At 39.7% G+C, this 16,993-nt stretch overlaps 1 protein-coding gene and 1 non-coding gene across 4 annotated transcripts in view; both read left to right on the top strand.

Annotated features, from left to right (window-relative positions):
* Positions 1-16,993, top strand: part of DGKE (diacylglycerol kinase epsilon) — a 59,584-nt gene that overhangs the window by 23,608 nt on the left and 18,983 nt on the right. For 2 of the 3 annotated variants that reach the window (XM_064367581.1, XM_064367582.1), the window contains exons 10-11: positions 2,143-2,270; positions 2,494-2,605. In XM_064367581.1, the coding sequence (XP_064223651.1) occupies positions 2,143-2,270; positions 2,494-2,605 (240 nt within the window). Of the gene's footprint in view, positions 1-2,142; positions 2,271-2,493; positions 2,606-2,971; positions 10,113-16,993 lie in introns of those variants that run through there. The other variant, XM_012460471.3, reaches the window with a different exon arrangement.
* LOC135271018 (U6 spliceosomal RNA) lies at positions 11,710-11,816 on the top strand. Its single transcript, XR_010339170.1, has one exon. It is a non-coding gene; the product is annotated as a U6 spliceosomal RNA (small nuclear RNA).

The following is a 16,993-nucleotide window of genomic DNA, read 5'->3' on the forward strand; positions in this document are numbered from 1 at the left end:
AGCCAAAATCATGCCACTGCACATCCAGCCTGGGTGACAGAGCAAGACTCCATCTCCAAAAAAAAAAAAGAGTGTTATGGCCGGGCGTGGTGGCTCAAGCCTGTAATCCCAGCACTTTGGGAGGCCGAGGCGGGTGGATCATGAGGTCAAGAGATCGAGACCATCCTGGTCAACATGGTGAAACCCCATCTCTACTAAAAATACAAAAAATTAGCTGGGCATGGTGGCGCGTGCCTGTAATCCCAGCTACTCAGGAGACTGAGGAAGGAGAATTGCCTGAACCCAGGAGGCGGAGGTTGCGGTGAGCCAAGATCGCGCCATTGCACTCCAGCCTGGGTAACGAGCGAAACTCCGTCTCAAAAAAAAAAAGAACTTTATCATATTTCCTTTTTCCTGGGCCTTGATAGTATTGGTAAAGCATACGAGCATATAAAATACCTTTATTTTATTGTCTGACATTTTATTTCTACAAAAATACAAATTATTTTTACTTATACAGAAACAAAATTTTATGTATATACCTAAAAATAGTCACTGTCCTCGATACTGGACTTAAAGTGATAAATCGCTTGCCCTACATTTACAGTCTAGGGTGAAGAGAGATATTTAAACCAGTCTGGGGAGAGTGGCTCACACCTTTAATCCCAGCACTTTGGGAGGCCAAGGTGAGAGGATTGCTTTAGGCAAAGAGACTAGCCTGGGCAACATAGCGAGACCTCATGTCTACAAAAAAATTAAAATAGGTGAGCATAGTGGCATGCACTTGTGGTCCTAGTTGCTCAGGAGGCTGAGGCAGGAGTATCACTTAAAACCAGCAGGTGGACGCTACAGTAAAACATGATAATACCACTCCACTCCAGCCTGGGTGATAGATTGAGACCCTGTCTCCAATAAAAAAGCAGAAAAGATATTTAAACCACATTGCAGTGCAGTATGAGAAGTGATAATAAAAGCATGTGGTCTTAGAGGAATAAACAAGAGCAATACGTAACCTAGGAGCTACAGAGACTCGGGAAAGTGGCAGTATAAGCAAGTCTTTCTGGAAGAAGTGACAAGCTGGAATCTGAAAATAAGTAAGAGTTAGCTAAGAGAAGGAGGAGGGGAAGATTGCTGTAGGCCAAAAACAGCATGTGCAAAAGGCCCAGAGGCGCACATGGCATATTTGAGTGAGTTCAAGCTGGAGCATAGCTTTCAGGAAGGAAAGTGACAAGAGCTGAGGCTAGAGAGATGGACAGATGTCAAATCACAGTGTCATATTTGCCTGGTATTGGAGCTTGGATTTCATCATGGGCATTGAAGGGTTGAAGTGAAGCCATTGAAGGGTTGTAATTAGAGGATAACATATTTGCATTTTTTAAGTGTCAATCCAACTGTTCTGTGAGGGATGCATAGGAAAGTAAAGCTAGAGGCAGGTAGACCAGATAGGAACATTTTAGGGAAGAAATGGTGGAGAGAAAGACTGAAATAGCATCAGCTGTTTTTAGTGATTAAGTGAATGTGGAGGATAAATTCAAAGAAATCAAAGATAACTCCCAGGTTTCTGGCTTAAACAGTTGGGTTGGGCGGGTGAGTAACCTACTTACCAGGAAAGAATAAGTAAGAGTTAGCTAAGAGAAGGAGGAGGGGAAGACTGTTACTCTTTCCTGGTTAAGTACACTGGGGAACAGAGAGCGAATTGCAGAACAAGTTACTTGATCGGTTTTTTACATAGGAGATTTTGGTGCCAGTCCATGGACATGTTTTGTAGGCAGTGGACAGATGGATCTGGCCCAGTTTACTTTCCTGAGAAGGAACATCCAGGGAAGCAGAATCTGTGGTTTCCAGGAAGCAAAGGGAAGAAGATTTTAGGAAAAGAGGAAGGGAGTCAACAAGTGTCAGGTGCTACTGAAACAGCAAGTTAGATAAGGCCTAAAAAATCATGGGGCTCAACAGAAAGGACATTATTGATGATGTTGATTGAAGCAGTTCCACTGGGGAGATAGAAAAGTCCAAATGAGAGGCCCTGAGTGAGAGGTAGGGAGCGTCTTCTACATGTGCATCCCTCACACATAAGCACATTTATGAAAATGGATGTGAATTCTAAATAGATATGTATGGAAATAGTGTGCCCTGTAGTCACTATCTATTTGTATTTCTTTAAAGCTAGAACTGGATGGTGAGCGAGTAGCACTGCCCAACTTGGAAGGTATTATAGTTCTGAACATTGGATACTGGGGCGGTGGCTGCAGACTATGGGAAGGGATGGGGGACGAGACTTACCCTCTAGCCAGGTATGTACATTTGTAGTCTGTTTTTTCATGTCACTATTTTATTTAAAGCAATCTCTTATTTATAGACTTTAACATTTTTCCTCAAATTTTCTTTTTTGTATATCTCATTAGTTATAAATATTTTAAAGTTGATGGTCCAACTGCATTAAAAAGCAATTGCTCTAGCATAACTGATTTTATTTTATTGTATTATATAATCCATATTTTCTTTTTCCAATTTTAGGCATGATGATGGTCTACTGGAAGTTGTTGGAGTATATGGGTCATTCCACTGTGCTCAGATTCAAGTGAAACTGGCGAATCCTTTTCGAATAGGACAGGCACATACAGTGAGGGTAGGTGAAAAATATAGCCGTAACAGGCTAATTTGTCCCAGTCCATTTCTAAGCTGTTGATATGTAAAGTATACATGTTATACCTTTCTTTAAACAGTGGTTTATGGCTATTGCAGTTGGTCAGTCTACACCAGGGGCTTGAGTGGGATGAGGAAGAAACAGAAATATGGCTCAAGATCCATGAGATAAAACATTCACTTGAAAAACAAATTCCTTAAACAATCAATGAATAAAAACATATTCAGATTAATATTTTCTAAAAATGAAATGCATAAGGGTTCAGGGATTGTAGATGGTATTATTAAGGAAGACCTTTCTAAATGTTGGGGGACTGACTTTTAAACATTATTTGTTCCCTAATATCAGCTGATTTTGAAGTGCTCCATGATGCCAATGCAGGTGGATGGAGAGCCTTGGGCCCAAGGGCCCTGCACTGTCACCATAACTCATAAGACACATGCAGTGATGTTATATTTCTCTGGAGAACAAACAGATGATGACATCTCTAGTACTTCGGATCAAGAAGACGTAAAGGAGACTGAATAGATGGATGAGGGAGTGAAAACTGCATAGAATGCTCAAAGCAAAGTAGATACATGTTCATCCAAAAGTATTACCAGAATCTCTATCAGCATTCAGTCTTAATTTCGCTAGTAGTATAATGGGTATACATTTTTGTAAATAGCATCCCCAAACCAGCCAGATTCCAGTTATTTACAAATGTTGATTCTTTTTCAGCAAAATACTTCAAATGAATAGTATTAACTTTTGAAAAGTCATAAAAAGTTATGTGAAAGTGAAAATTTTTTATGACTGTTTTGAGAGGGGGACTGACTCTGAAGTATGTGCTGTCTCTTATTTTTGAATCATGCATTTGATGGACACACATTGGATGAACATATGTCTCCAACAAGGTGTGGGTGGAAAGATCATTTCCATCTTCATTTTTAAGATGGTGACACCGGCCAGGCACGGTGGCTCACGCCTGTAATCCCAGCACTTTGGGAGGCCAAGGCAGGTGGATCACGAGGTCAAGAGATCGAGACCATCCTGGTCAACATGGTGAAACCCCGTCTCTACTAAAAATACAAAAAATTAGCTGGGCATGGTGGTGCGTGCCTGTAATCCCAGCTATTCAGGAGGCTGAGGCAGGAGAATTGCCTGAACCCAGGAGGCAGAGGTTGCGGTGAGCCAAGATCACGCCATTGCACTCCAGCCTGGGTAACAAGAGCGAAACTCCGTCTCAAAAAAAAAAAAAAAAAAGATGGTGACACTATCACATTTTAAAAATTAACTTGATTTTTTGAGAGGAAATGATTACTGTCAAACCAGCATGGTTAATTGTGGGCGTCCTCCTGCAGCATGCCTCTTATGATTCTCTACAACCCAGACCAAGTGTGTGTATTGATTTCTAGGAACCCCCAAAAGGAGAACAGCAAACAAAAATAATACTTAAAATTTTCATTATAATTTTTATTTTAGGAAGATATTCAGACACCTAAATGTTGTTTAACTCCGTAGGTAACCATTTGAGCTGAAATTCAGGATCTATTTTAGTGTAGCCAAAAGAGAAACAGATAAATTAACTGGTAAGAAATAAGATTCAGAACACTTTGGATTGTAAGTTCTAGGTTCTGAGCTGAACAGTTCATCAACTTCTCTTTTTGTTAAAAGACAGTGTCGACACTTCAAAAAATGTGCTTAAAGGAAACTTATCAGTGAGATTAATTGCTTAGGAAAAGCTCAAGGCTGACTGTAAGTTTTAAAAATTCATTGGTCTTATAGTATTTTCAAATACAGTAGTCTTTTAACAGAATTTCCCTTTCGAATGGTAAGTGGACAGAAATCTCTGCTAAAATGTTTATATCATAATTATTTTAAAATGAGAGATATATTTTAAAAGTATTTATTATTTACCTTGTGGTATGATACCTGTGTTTAGTGTTTACATTCTGTAGCTTTATTTAATAAGTTAAATTGATCACATAAATTCTGCTAGTCACAATCAGATCGAAATTTAGCCAATTAAGTAATAAAAATCCTAATTTAATTCTCCTGAAAGATATCTAGATATTCTCATTCCTCACAAATATTCCTCATTGTTTTGAAAAAAGAAGGAGGGCATAAAAAGCACTAGGGAGCTACTTTTAGATAACTGAAAACTTTGTTTCATTGTTTCATTTGCCCCTCAATTGCCACAAACTTACTGAAGGGCTAGTTTCATGGTTCCCATTAAAGGGTGCTCTTTCACTGCTGTTGACCAGTCCATCCCTTCACTGCTGTTGACCAGTCCATCCCTTCATGTCCCACAGGTAGGCACACCCAGTGGGCATCCAGCCTGGTGTTTTTCTGACAGATGGCCCATTTGTAGGCTTTGTGGTCTTTAATGATAGTAATCTTGGAAAGATCAGAATGTATCCCCCAAAGCACCATTAGCTGTCTTTGAGGGTCTGTTATGAATCTGTCATCTGTGAATTGCCATAAACCTAAGTTTGCCTCACTTTAGGCCCAGACCATGTTTTCAGAGAGCAACTTAGTAATGTATACAGTAGTCAGTATGTTTTATGAGATACTTTATTTTGCTAAATTAACCTCTTCCAGATCTCAATGGGTGATCTTAAATTCTAGTCTTGAGAAACTTTGTGAGCAGGTCTGTTTTGAGCTTATTTATAACTACCTTTCATGGTAGGTAACCATGGCAGTGGGGATGGCAGAGTTTTTGGGTTTTTTTAATGGGCCAATCACGTTCTGAGTGTTATGAAGTTTATTCTTTCATTCATGTTCACAATTGTTAAAGATATCACATTTTATAAATACACTGTTAAATTCACTCTGCTGTAGGTTATAGTTTACCTGTTATATAATTCATAGTCCTAATTGTAGAAGCAAAATAAATAATCAATTTAGGATGTTGAAATTAAAATAATCACAATAACTAATATAGTTTCTTTTAATTGCTAAAACTACAATTAAAAATTATAATTTTAATATTAGCCATAATATTACACTGTACTTAGAACAGGCTTATGTACAATGCCCTCGTTTATTTAAACAAATTGATTTTTTGGTTATCATAATCTAGTAATGTTTTTGCATCACCATTGATTGTCATGGAGTTTTTCTGCTGGCTTATTCACTCATTTAGACTTCATTTAGGGAAGCTGTTTCAGAATAGCATATCATAAAACATATCACTATCTTGTTTTTGCAGAATTACTTTTTTGGGCACATTGACCCAGCATTTCAAATAAATGTATAGGCATGTGCCTTGTTTAAATAAGTACAATTTGTAAGACTTCATGTTTGCAAGTTACATATTAGAGTAGTGATTGTTTATATTACCAGGGATTCTATACTTTACCAAAAAAAATTGCCATAAGATTTTCCTGTTCCATTTTAAATTGTCTTGATATTTAAAAAAATAACTTCTACATTCTCAGGAAGAAATATATGAACTAAATCATATCTCCATGTCTATTTCCAGATTTCTCTCATCTTTTTACTATCCCAATACATTCCTAACTCCTATAAACTTAGTGGCTTAAATACTGAATACCTGGCAGCTCCTATAGATCCCCTAGGCAGATGATGATAATTTTCAGTGCTTTGTCATGTCATGTTGAATAGAAATCAAACTGACTTGTTTTTTAAAATACAAGTTGTCTACTAGTAAGATTACATGATTTAAATGTGTTTTAGGTTTTCTGCAACAAATTAGCTGTGAACCCCTAATGTAGCTAATGTTTATACAAATTTTATAGTCAAAAATATTTATTTTTATTTTTTTAGAGTGTTTCAAAAATATAGTGTTTGCTTTGTTAAATACATTTGCTTAGAGTCATAAAGTATACTATGACTCAGAAATTGTAAAGTCCATTTGCATTGTAAAAATGAGTCTACCAGCATGTCAAAAGAAAAATAATTTGCATTTATAATATAAACTAAAATTGTATTTAATGTATTTATTGAATTTTAAATTTGCACTAACTTGAAAACTTTAAAGGTTATATGAATTTACAGATTAATGCAGACCCAAATACGTAATTTGTTTGGCCAAAAAGATCATTAGAATGGGTAACAGTTTGTGTGGTTTTCCTTCAAAATGGTAATATTGAAGCAAGAACCAGCGTTTTATATTGAGAATTTTTTAAATATTTCTACCCTGTTGAGGACAGTGGAATATAAGTAGATTTATTTAAAATATGTAGATATTTAAAATTTTAATGTTGTTTATCCCTATCTGAATTCATTTTCAGCAACAAGACAGAAAAGGTGGTTTGAGTTTTTCTTTTAAAAAGTGAGCCCTTGCCTTTTTCAATTTTTCCCTTGAAGCCTTTCTCCTCCTGTTTCTTGGAGTACGCTCTGCAGGAGTACGCGCTGCAGGAGTATGCTCTGCAGCATCAGAATGCATGGGCAGGCTGTTGAAAGTACCGATTCCTGAGCCCAGCCCTTAACTTAAAGATTCCCTGTTTCTGGAGATGCAACATAGAAACCTCTGTTTTCATTCACAAGCACCTCAGGCGATTCTTAAGCATACTGAAATTTGAAAGCTTCTGGTCTGAACCTCATATATTCACCTAGGGCTTTCACCAGGTGGGATACCATGCCAAAAAATTGAATTAATTGTATGTTCTTAAAATTGTTTTTCTTCTACTCCACTGTCCCCAAAATCACTTTTCTAAAAGAACTCTATGAAAAACTTGTTGGTATCATACCCAAATTGACATATTTGTCTGAACTCTATTACATAAAAATTGGCATGATTCGTACATAGGATCAGTTTTTGGACTGCGACCCATGCAGTTTTGTTTGTTTGTTTGTTTGTTTGTTTGTTTGTTTGTTTGTTTTCCGTGCAGTGTTGAAGGACAAGGAGTTGTTTCAGGAGCTAGTTCAATGCACCTCTAAGGGGCAGCAAGCCATGGAGGCTCCTGCCTTCTCACTTCAGTCAGTGCAGCCACACTTGTGTATACTGAGTTGCTGCTTCAGATCTCAGTAGATAAAATATTTCCACATTTAAAATGTTTCTATTTTTTAAAAAGAGTTTGAAAGCCACTACTATAGTGACTGTCACCTAATTGATTTTCTACTAATTTTTACATATTCAGAAACTTCATGTTTTTTTTGATGGACAGAATATTTTGGAGGTCTCCATTGCTGCTTAGAATGTGGCCACTTGGCTATTTCACAGTTTTTAAAGCTATTTTATTAAATAGTAAAGCACTGAACTTAGCCTTCATTCCTTGTGTTTCTAATTTAAGTATATTATCTGTGTATTTAGTTAATTTTAGATATGTAAATATACATACACATACATACATATCTATTTACCCACCTTGCCCTGACTCTCTAGTCAGTGCATGAGGCTTGCAGATCCCAAAAAGGTACATTCCAGGGTTCTGCGGAAATAATTTTAAAATGTCATCCTCTAATACAGACATTTACAAAACTTAAATGAAAATGATTGAACTTAACCATCTGCGAGAATGTCTGCAGAAAATAAATCACCTAGAAACTATAAATAGAAATGTATTGCTGAGGCCAGGCACATTGGCTCATGCCTGTAATCTCAGCACTTGGGGAGGCCGAGGCAGGTGGATCACTTGAGGTCAGGAGTCGGAGACCAGCCTGGCCAACATGGTGAAACCCCGTCTCTACTAAAAATAAAAATAAAAAAATTAGCCGGGCACAGTGGCGCATGCCTGTAGTCCCAGCTATTCAGGAGGCTGAGGCACGAGAATCGCTTTAACCCTGGTGGCAGAGGTTGCAGTGAGCCGAGATCGCACCACTGTACTCCAGCCTGGGCGACAGAGCGAAACTCTGTCTCAATTTTTAAAAAAATGTGTTGCTGGTATCAGACATCAGACCAAGCACACTTGAGTCTCTCCAAGGATGCCCTGAGCTACCTCACTATTAAAGGACAACATCAACACAGAATTCACTAAACAGGAAATAAGCTGTAATCTAGAGAATTTCCCTTACGTGTTACTTTTTAGTGACTAACATGGAATGTTGAAAAGGAAGAGCTGGAAAGCTAAGTTGTTTTCCTTGTTCCTCTGACATTGTCCAGGCAAGAGGGCATCCTGATCAGATGAGTAGGTTTGGCTGAGAAAAACCCTAGAGTAAGGCAGGCAGTTTGTGGAGTTGGATGATGATGGCTCTTAAGAACACTTGTTCTCAATCCAGTTCAGGGCTCTGCCAGCAGTCTTTCAGATTTGAACTGCTTAAATGAACCCTACAGATAAATTGGCACTCTCCTTTGTAATTCTGTTTGTATAAATTTAGAGCAGCCTAGCTCGAGTCCTCAACCCCAGTCCTCTAAGAGGTGAACTGACTGCAGTGGATCCCTAAACCCATAGTGCTGAAGGCACATGTGATGACTCCACTTGTGCAGCCAGCTGGCCCCTTGTACTTTCTCCTGCCCACCACAGTCCTGTGTACCTACCACTTAATTACCCTGTGTCAATTGTTTTTGTTGTGTTGGGTCTGTATTTCTGTGGTCAGTGCCTGAAAGCACAAATGTGAATTAAAGCATTTGACATGTAGAAGATACTTGCTTGTTTTTTAATAAAATTAAAAGTACAGCAGTACAGCACTTAAGTATGATGATACTGTGTTGTTTTTTGACACAACCACAAGATAAAATAAGCAGCTTTGACTTAATGTCCCAGAAAATGGTTCTTGGTCTACAGTCGGACAAACATACTACATGGCAAGTTTAGAGTCACATACTTTTGGACAGAAAGAATAAAAAATTCATATTGCATGGCCTTTGTAGCCTAAGAGCACAGAATAATACAAATGAATGTTAGGAGAAACATTCATTCTCACGCATATAAACTGGCTCCTGGCAGAGTAGAGCAGTAAATGGGATTAAATAGTTGAATTCACCTTATTTTCAGTTGGTAGAAAATGGAAAAATACAGAATTTATTTGAAACATCTGAATTGGAAACCCAGCCTCCACCACTGTAATTTAACATTGGGCAATTACTTGTTCTTCCTGAACCTCAAATTTTCTTTAAGAGTGGGAATTAATGGCCACCTAGAGGTTGCACGTGCTTACAGGAGCTAGGCAAATGATGAAGGGAAGAGCTGTGGAGACTGGTAAACCAGAGCACACGATTGCTGGGAAGCAGGCCTAGTGTGAACAGAATTTATTTTTCTAGAAAAGATAGAAATTTAGAGTATATGAAATCTGATTTTTAAGTATTGGTTGGCAACTAATTAATTGCCTACCATAAGGTGACATGATTATTATTAGGGTGGGAGAGTGAATGCATCTTAATATACATGGCAGAACTATGTGTTTCCTTCCATCTGGGTTTGCATAAAGCTTTGTGATTTATCAGTAACGATATGAAAAAAAACATTTTGTGGCATGTAACATCTTTTATTCGTTTTATTAGGCATTAGAGGAAGAAGATTCTGTAGTCCTGCTTTATTCTGTCATCTTTACCTGGAAATCCATTTTTATAAAATTTTTGTAATAAAAATTCACTTGATCACTAGCCTGCTTTCTTTTAAACAGTGCCAAGCATCATGCCCCTTTTCTTGATAATTTACATGCATGAGAATATGGCTATGTTAACTGCTGAAGTTCACAAGGCAGGCTGTCTTACCCGTAATGATTCCATGTTTGGACTTCTTAAACAGCTTCACACATTTATTTGTACACTGAAATGTTACATGCTTTTACTTTTTGTGTTAAAATCTGTATTTCTGTGAGGTAGACATTATTGGATCTATTTTATACATTGAGAACTCAGAGCTACAGATTGAACCCAGGTCATCCTCCCTACTGCCTTTCATCATGAACACAGCCACCAACAACAGTATTTTTAAAAGTGTTAAACATTGGCAGATGTGTCATTGTTCTGAGCACTAGGAATGCTAGTGCGGCCCTCTGAGGGATTCCCTGTGCAAGGAAACATCACATACCAAAAAATTACTCATGGAAGGAATTTGGAGATCTTGGTGAGCTGAAAGTATTACACATGGACTATTGTAAAAGAAAAAAAAAGGCAGGCACAATAAAATTTTAGAATGTATTTGAGTAAGAAGCAATTAGTGAATTGGGAAACACCAAACTCAGTGAGGATTTGGTGTTTCGATGACAACATCAGAGGCAAGTATTTGCAGAGTGGATACAGAAGCAAAATTAAGAAATGATTTCATTGGTTCCCTTTTTTGACTTACTTTGTTGGAAAGTCCCTAGTCTCATGATCATATTAGTTGGCTGTTTCTGATTGGCTGAGGTTAAGTTTTGTTTCTAACATAAGCATTTACCAAAAATGTCCCAAGTTAAGTTTCATTTATGTTTACAGTGTCAATAGGTTAGGGCTATTTTTAAGGCCTAGTTGGTTTATTTGCTCAGGAACATTTGAAGCCTAGTTTTCATTTTAATTTTGCTTTGGCAGTTCCCTGCTTTTAGTCACCCTGTCAGCAAGCTGAGAATGTGACCAAATGGCATAGCATTACTCTCAGTTACCACTATTAAACACAGTCTGGGAGGAAGAGTCAGACGTTATCAGTAGCTGCACTAGGGCTCAGAGTCACCCTCAGCAGTGACAGTCCATGCTGGTTTCCTCCAATTGTCTGATCCTTACAGCAGTCTTTTGACATACAAGTGACTGCTGGAAAGCATTTAATATCCTTGAAAAGACCAGGCTCTGTGGATAACACCTGTAATCCCAGAACTTTGGAGGGCAAAGTAGAATTGCTTGAGCAGGAGTTCAAGACCAGGTGGACAATGTAACAAGACTCCATGTCTACAAAAAAAGGCATATTTTTAGTGACCTGGGCAGGGCTGGGCATGGAGGCTCACACCTATAATCCCAGCACTGTGGGAGGCCAAGGCAGGTGGGTTGTTAGAGCTCAGGAGTTCCAGACCAGCCTAAACAACATAATGAAACCCCGTCTCTACCAAAAATAACAAAAAATTAGCCAGGCGTGGTGGCACACACCTCTGGTCCCAGCTACTCAGGAGGCTGAGGTAGGATCACTTGGGCCTGAGAGGCAGAACTTGCAGTGAGCCGCGATTGTGCCACAGCATTCCAACGTTGGTGACAGAGACCCCATCCCAAAAAAATATAAGTTAGCTGGGCAGTGCTTACTACAGCACCACATATACTAAAATTAGAACAATACAGAGAAAATTAGCATGTCCCCTGAAGAAGGATGGCATGCAAATTCATGAAATCTTCCATATTTTACTTATAAAAGCAAGCTGTACCCTGGTCACCTTGGGTACATGTCATCAAGACCTCCTGAGGCCGTGTCATGGGCATGTCCTTAATCTTGATAAAATAAACTTTCTAAATTGGGAGAAAAAAAAATTAACTGAGAATGGTGGCACACATCTATAATCCCAGCTACTCAGGAGACCAAGGTGGGAGGATCACTTTAGCTCAGGAGTTCCAAGTCCAGTGAGCTGTGATTGCAGCACTGCACTCCTGCCTTGGTGACAGAGGAAGACATTGTCGCTAAAAAAAAAAAAAAATTTTTTTAAAGTATTGAGAGAATACAATGCACTGTGTTGGGTAAGCCATTGTGTATGGCCACCCACTGCGTATGGGTGAACACAGTAACTACAAGGAGAATAATAGCAAAGGATTGTAAAATATCCCGAGAAAAGATTCCCAGGAGCCAAGATTTAACCAACTGAAATATCAAGGGAAGCAGTGCTAATGAGATAAAAACTTTGTATTCTTGAGGGTCTTTTAAATTTTGGGCAACAATACCAAATATAACAAAACACTATTAGGTTTTGTTAACATAAAAACACCACTTACCAATTCAAGCACAAGCTCCTCACTGCTGAGCAGCTAAAGTGTCAATAACTCCTATTTTGGGGTACTGCTGAGGTGAAATTATCTCATTGTCCTGCTTGAAGAAAATTCATAAATATCACTCAAACTTTTTTCAAGAGTTGCTGAAATATTAATAAGTAATTTTTTCAACTCAGAGACTCCAAGCTGAGGAAAAAGCACTTAGGAAATAATGAAATCTGCATCCCCTTTGTATGACTGGGTTTGGGAGATCACTCAGGAGGCTCATTTCTGAGGGCTCACTTTATGTACAAGTGACCAGAGGTTCAGAATTTGATTAACATTTAAAGAGTCATCTGGTCATTTTAGGTAGGACATAGCCCAAACGTTCCAGTCATTTAGGTGGAAAAACCTTTATATATTTGCCATTCAAGATGAACAATCCGGCCGGGCACAGTGGCTCACACCTGTAATCCCAGCACAATGGGAGGCCAGGTGGGCGGATCACCTGAGGTCAGGAGTTTGAGACCAGCCTGGCCAACATGGTGAAACCCCATCTCCACTAAAAATACAAAAAAAAATTAGCTAGGTGTGGTGGCAGGCACCTGTAATCCCAACCACTTGGGAGGCTGAGGCAGGAGAATCGCTTGAACTCGGGAGGTGGAGGTTTCAGTGAGCCAAGATCACGCTGCTACACTCCAGCCTGGGCAACAAGAGTGAAACTCCATCTCAAAAAAAAAAAAAAAAAAAAGAACAATCCAGTATTATTGAGAAAAAGGTGCAAAGTGAATCTCATTATCCACCAGTTGGGGGTGACAAGAATGCCATAGTGATTCTTTGTCATATCTGCATTTGCACATTGCCAGGTCAAATGGTTATGGTTTAAATTTGGAGTTGGAGGCTGGGTGCAGTGACTTACACCTGTAATCCCAGCACAGGCGGGCTGATCACTAGGGAGTCAGGGCAGATCACAAGGTCAGGAGTTTAAAACCAGCCTGGCCAACATGGTGAAACCCTGTCTCTACTAAAAATACAAAAATTAGCCAGGTGTGGTGGCATACGCCTGTAGTCCCAGCTAATTGGGAGGCTGAAGCAAGAGAATCGCTTGAACCTGGGAATCAGAGGTTGCAGTGAGCCAAGACCACACCATTGCACTCCAGCCTGGGTGACAAAGTGAGACTCCATCTCAAAAAAAAAAAAAAAATATATATATATATATATATATATATATAATTGGAGTTAGAACCAAAACAGTTCAATGTACTTGATAAAGTAACTCGTGTATGTCATCACCAACTAAGGATGATGATTGTTTCCTCTTCACATATGCTCAGAGTATTTATCCAATAAACAAAACTACTTATTTTCTATAGTTGGAACTATAGAGGCATTCCATTTGCTTCTAGAGTTTCCAGTGAACCAATGCCTAATTTCAGTGAGCTCTCTATGATACAGTTAAGGGTATCATGGTCATGTTCTGGTATTATATCTGTGTCATTATATAGAATAGTTCAATCTCCATAATCTGTGTCGATTACAGAGGGAGTCTGGAGCACTGCTGAGATTAGTCTGAGTTTTTCTTTTCTTTTCTTTTGAGACAAAGTCTCAGTCTGTTGCCCAGGCTGGAGTTAAGTGGCACAAATATGGCTCACTGCAACCTCTACCTCCAGGGCTTAAGTGATCCTCCTACCTTAGCCTCCCAAGTAGCTGGGGAGCTATAGGCCTGCATCACTACACCTGGCTAATTTTTGTATTTATGGTAGAGACAGGGTTTCACCATTTTTCCCAGGCTGGTCTTCAACTCCAGGCCTTAAGCACTCTCCCTGCCTTGGCCTCCCAAAGTGTTGGGATTACAGGCATGAGCCAGAGCACCCAGCCTTATGGATACATTTTTCTCTAGGAATAGAGAAAAATTACTAGTGATAAAATCTATAGTAGTTAGAGGCCATTCCTTCCTTCTATTGCTTCTTCCCAATGCCAAGTTTGTCGATCATGAATATCAACTAGCCTACCTACCAAGGGAAAGATGCCAAACTCTTTCATAAAGGCAGCTTCCTGGATTACTCACCCAAGCATGTGTGAGAGCAGGTTCTAATATTAGTTGTGATTCTTCCCATCCATCTAGATAACTACCTATCTAGCAATGCATTGGTTAATGCCATGGTTTACATGTATTCCCTTAAATTTCATGTATTTGAAACTTAATCCCCAAATTCACAAGTTGATTAGAGGCAGGGCCTTTGGGAGGTAATCAGGAATAAATAAGGTCTTCAGGGTGGGCATCCCATTATCAGACTGGTAAAAGGAGCCATAACCTTCATCTCATACTAAATCTTGACCATGATTCAGGTAATGGCAATGGACTCTGGACCAATGAAACCTTCAGACAACTGGAGGGACGGGGAGATAAGACAAATAAGAACCTGTTATTTTGAGATAAGTAAGACATTATGTAAATGGGAACATATAAACAGAGCCGTATGGTCTGGAGTTAAGTACCATTCATATTAGCAGGGCATATGATCATTTATAATAAACAATTTTATATAAAGTATTCCCCATCAAAACCCAGTTGAGCAGGCAGTATACATATAATTTTTCTAAATGACTACATTGTGATTCAGAAAGGCTAATGACATGCCAGTGCTGCACAGAGCTAGGATACCAATCCAGTCTGGTGACTCCAAAATTGAGTGGAGTTTGTTGTTCCTTTATATTTTTCCCCCACTAAGTTATGCCATCTTTTTCCTAGGTCAGGGGTTCCTAGCCTTTATTGTATCATAAGCCAACCTCTACAAGAAGTTGGCTATAGTTACAGACACTTCCTCCCTTCCCCTGACCCTAGCAGCTTGGCACATACAGCAGAATTTTGCAGCCAACTTCAAGGGCCTCCGATACTCCAGTTAAGAACCTCTGAACCAAGGATTCTAGTCCTAGCTGAGGCGTCTCAGACATACTTAGTATAAACTGGCAATGAGCTTGTTCTGTCTGGGTATCTTCTGCTGCCTCCAGCCATTTTCTATTCTGATTCACCCACAAGCCCACAGAGAAGACAGTAACACACAGGTTCAGAAAAGCTAGTGGTGGAGAAACATTCCTAGGAGAAAAAAAAAGTGGCACTTAGGCTGCTCCTCTAAGGAGATGCCATTCTGACATATTCTTGGGACATCATGTTGGACAAGCTGGCAAGGAGAACAGACTGATGCATGGCCGGGTACAGTGGCTCACGCCTGTAATCTCAGCACTTTGGGAGGCCAGGGAGGGCTGATCACCTGAGGTCAGGAGTTCGAGACTAGCCTGGCCAACATGGTGAAACCCTGTCTCTACTAAAAATACAAAAATTAGCTGGGCCTGGTGGCGGGCACCTATAATCCCAGCTACTGGGGAGGGTGAGGCAGGAGAATCACTTGAACCCAGGAGGCAGAGTTTGCTTTGAGCTGAGATCCTGCCACTGCACTCCAGCCTGGGTGATGAGCGAAACTCCATCTCAAAAAAGAAGCTAAAGCATGCCGTAAGTCTGTGAACTGTGAACTTTAGGGTGCCATGTACAAAAATGTTATTTTAAGATTACTCTAGGAACAGTGTGGAAGATGAGTTGTAAGGCAGAAGAATTAGAAACGGGAAAGCTATTCGATAGAAGTAGAGGCAAGAACGCGAACATTCACGCAGGAAGAATTGACAGGCCAAGATGTAGGATACCTAGAGGAAAGGGGTAAGAGATCTCTCAAGATTTTCAGCCTTGGAGGAATGAATGTGTTCCATGAATATTTATTGTGTACACTCTGTTGATGATAGAAGTGTGGAAGTTCAGGGTGTAAAGGCCAAAGCCATGCTCTGAGTCAACCAGTCAAGTTACAAGGAGCCACTTTAAGATTTAGTTTGTTACTTACGTAGACGGCAAAAAGAATAAGCCAAAAGGTGCCAGCTTCCTGTGATCTTTGTCCCACATACCAAGAAGTATATGACACCAAAACAAAGACCCAGATGACTGCAATGTGAGTTGTGGAATACCCCGTTACTGAGGAGCTAATCCTAGAAGCTCTATTTTGAGGAAGCCAGGACAGAAAGCCTCCGCATCACCAGAAGCCCCAAGAGATGAGAAATTGTCTCATGACAGCTTCCCAGAAGAGATAAGGAGGTGAACAGGAGATCGCCTTACAGGGGCTCTGTACACAGGCCTCCCAGCCTCCCACATCCAGGAAGATCATGAGGCATTTTGCCAAGAGTCTGCCTAAGTGGGTACGTGCAAGGTCTCTATGATGTGGTGGTAGAGCTGTTCCCCCACACAGGGGAGAGCTAGTTTTGAGAAATGAGATAAACATGGTTTAAAATACACAGGCTGTAAAGTTACATTCAGACATTCACATGGAATTGATCAGGGATGTTGTTTTCATCAAGCTTGTCGTGGTTGTTACACAGCAGTGGTAACCAGAGCACAGCTGTTGATTGATCACTCAACACCGGCTTCCCTTCTCCTTCCCTGCAGCAGACTGCCAGCTCTGTCCAAATGACAGCCAAGTACTCAGAGGTGACCCACCCCAACTCTGGGGTAACCAACATGTGAATCCCATTTTCTTTGCAATTGGAAGTGGACATACAAGTTAACTCTAACCAATGAGATG

Source organism: Aotus nancymaae, unplaced genomic scaffold (assembly GCF_030222135.1).
Source record: "Aotus nancymaae isolate 86718 unplaced genomic scaffold, 86718_ANA_hifiasm-v0.15.2.pri h1tg000072l, whole genome shotgun sequence".
In the NCBI taxonomy this organism is placed as follows: domain Eukaryota; kingdom Metazoa; phylum Chordata; class Mammalia; order Primates; family Aotidae; genus Aotus; species Aotus nancymaae.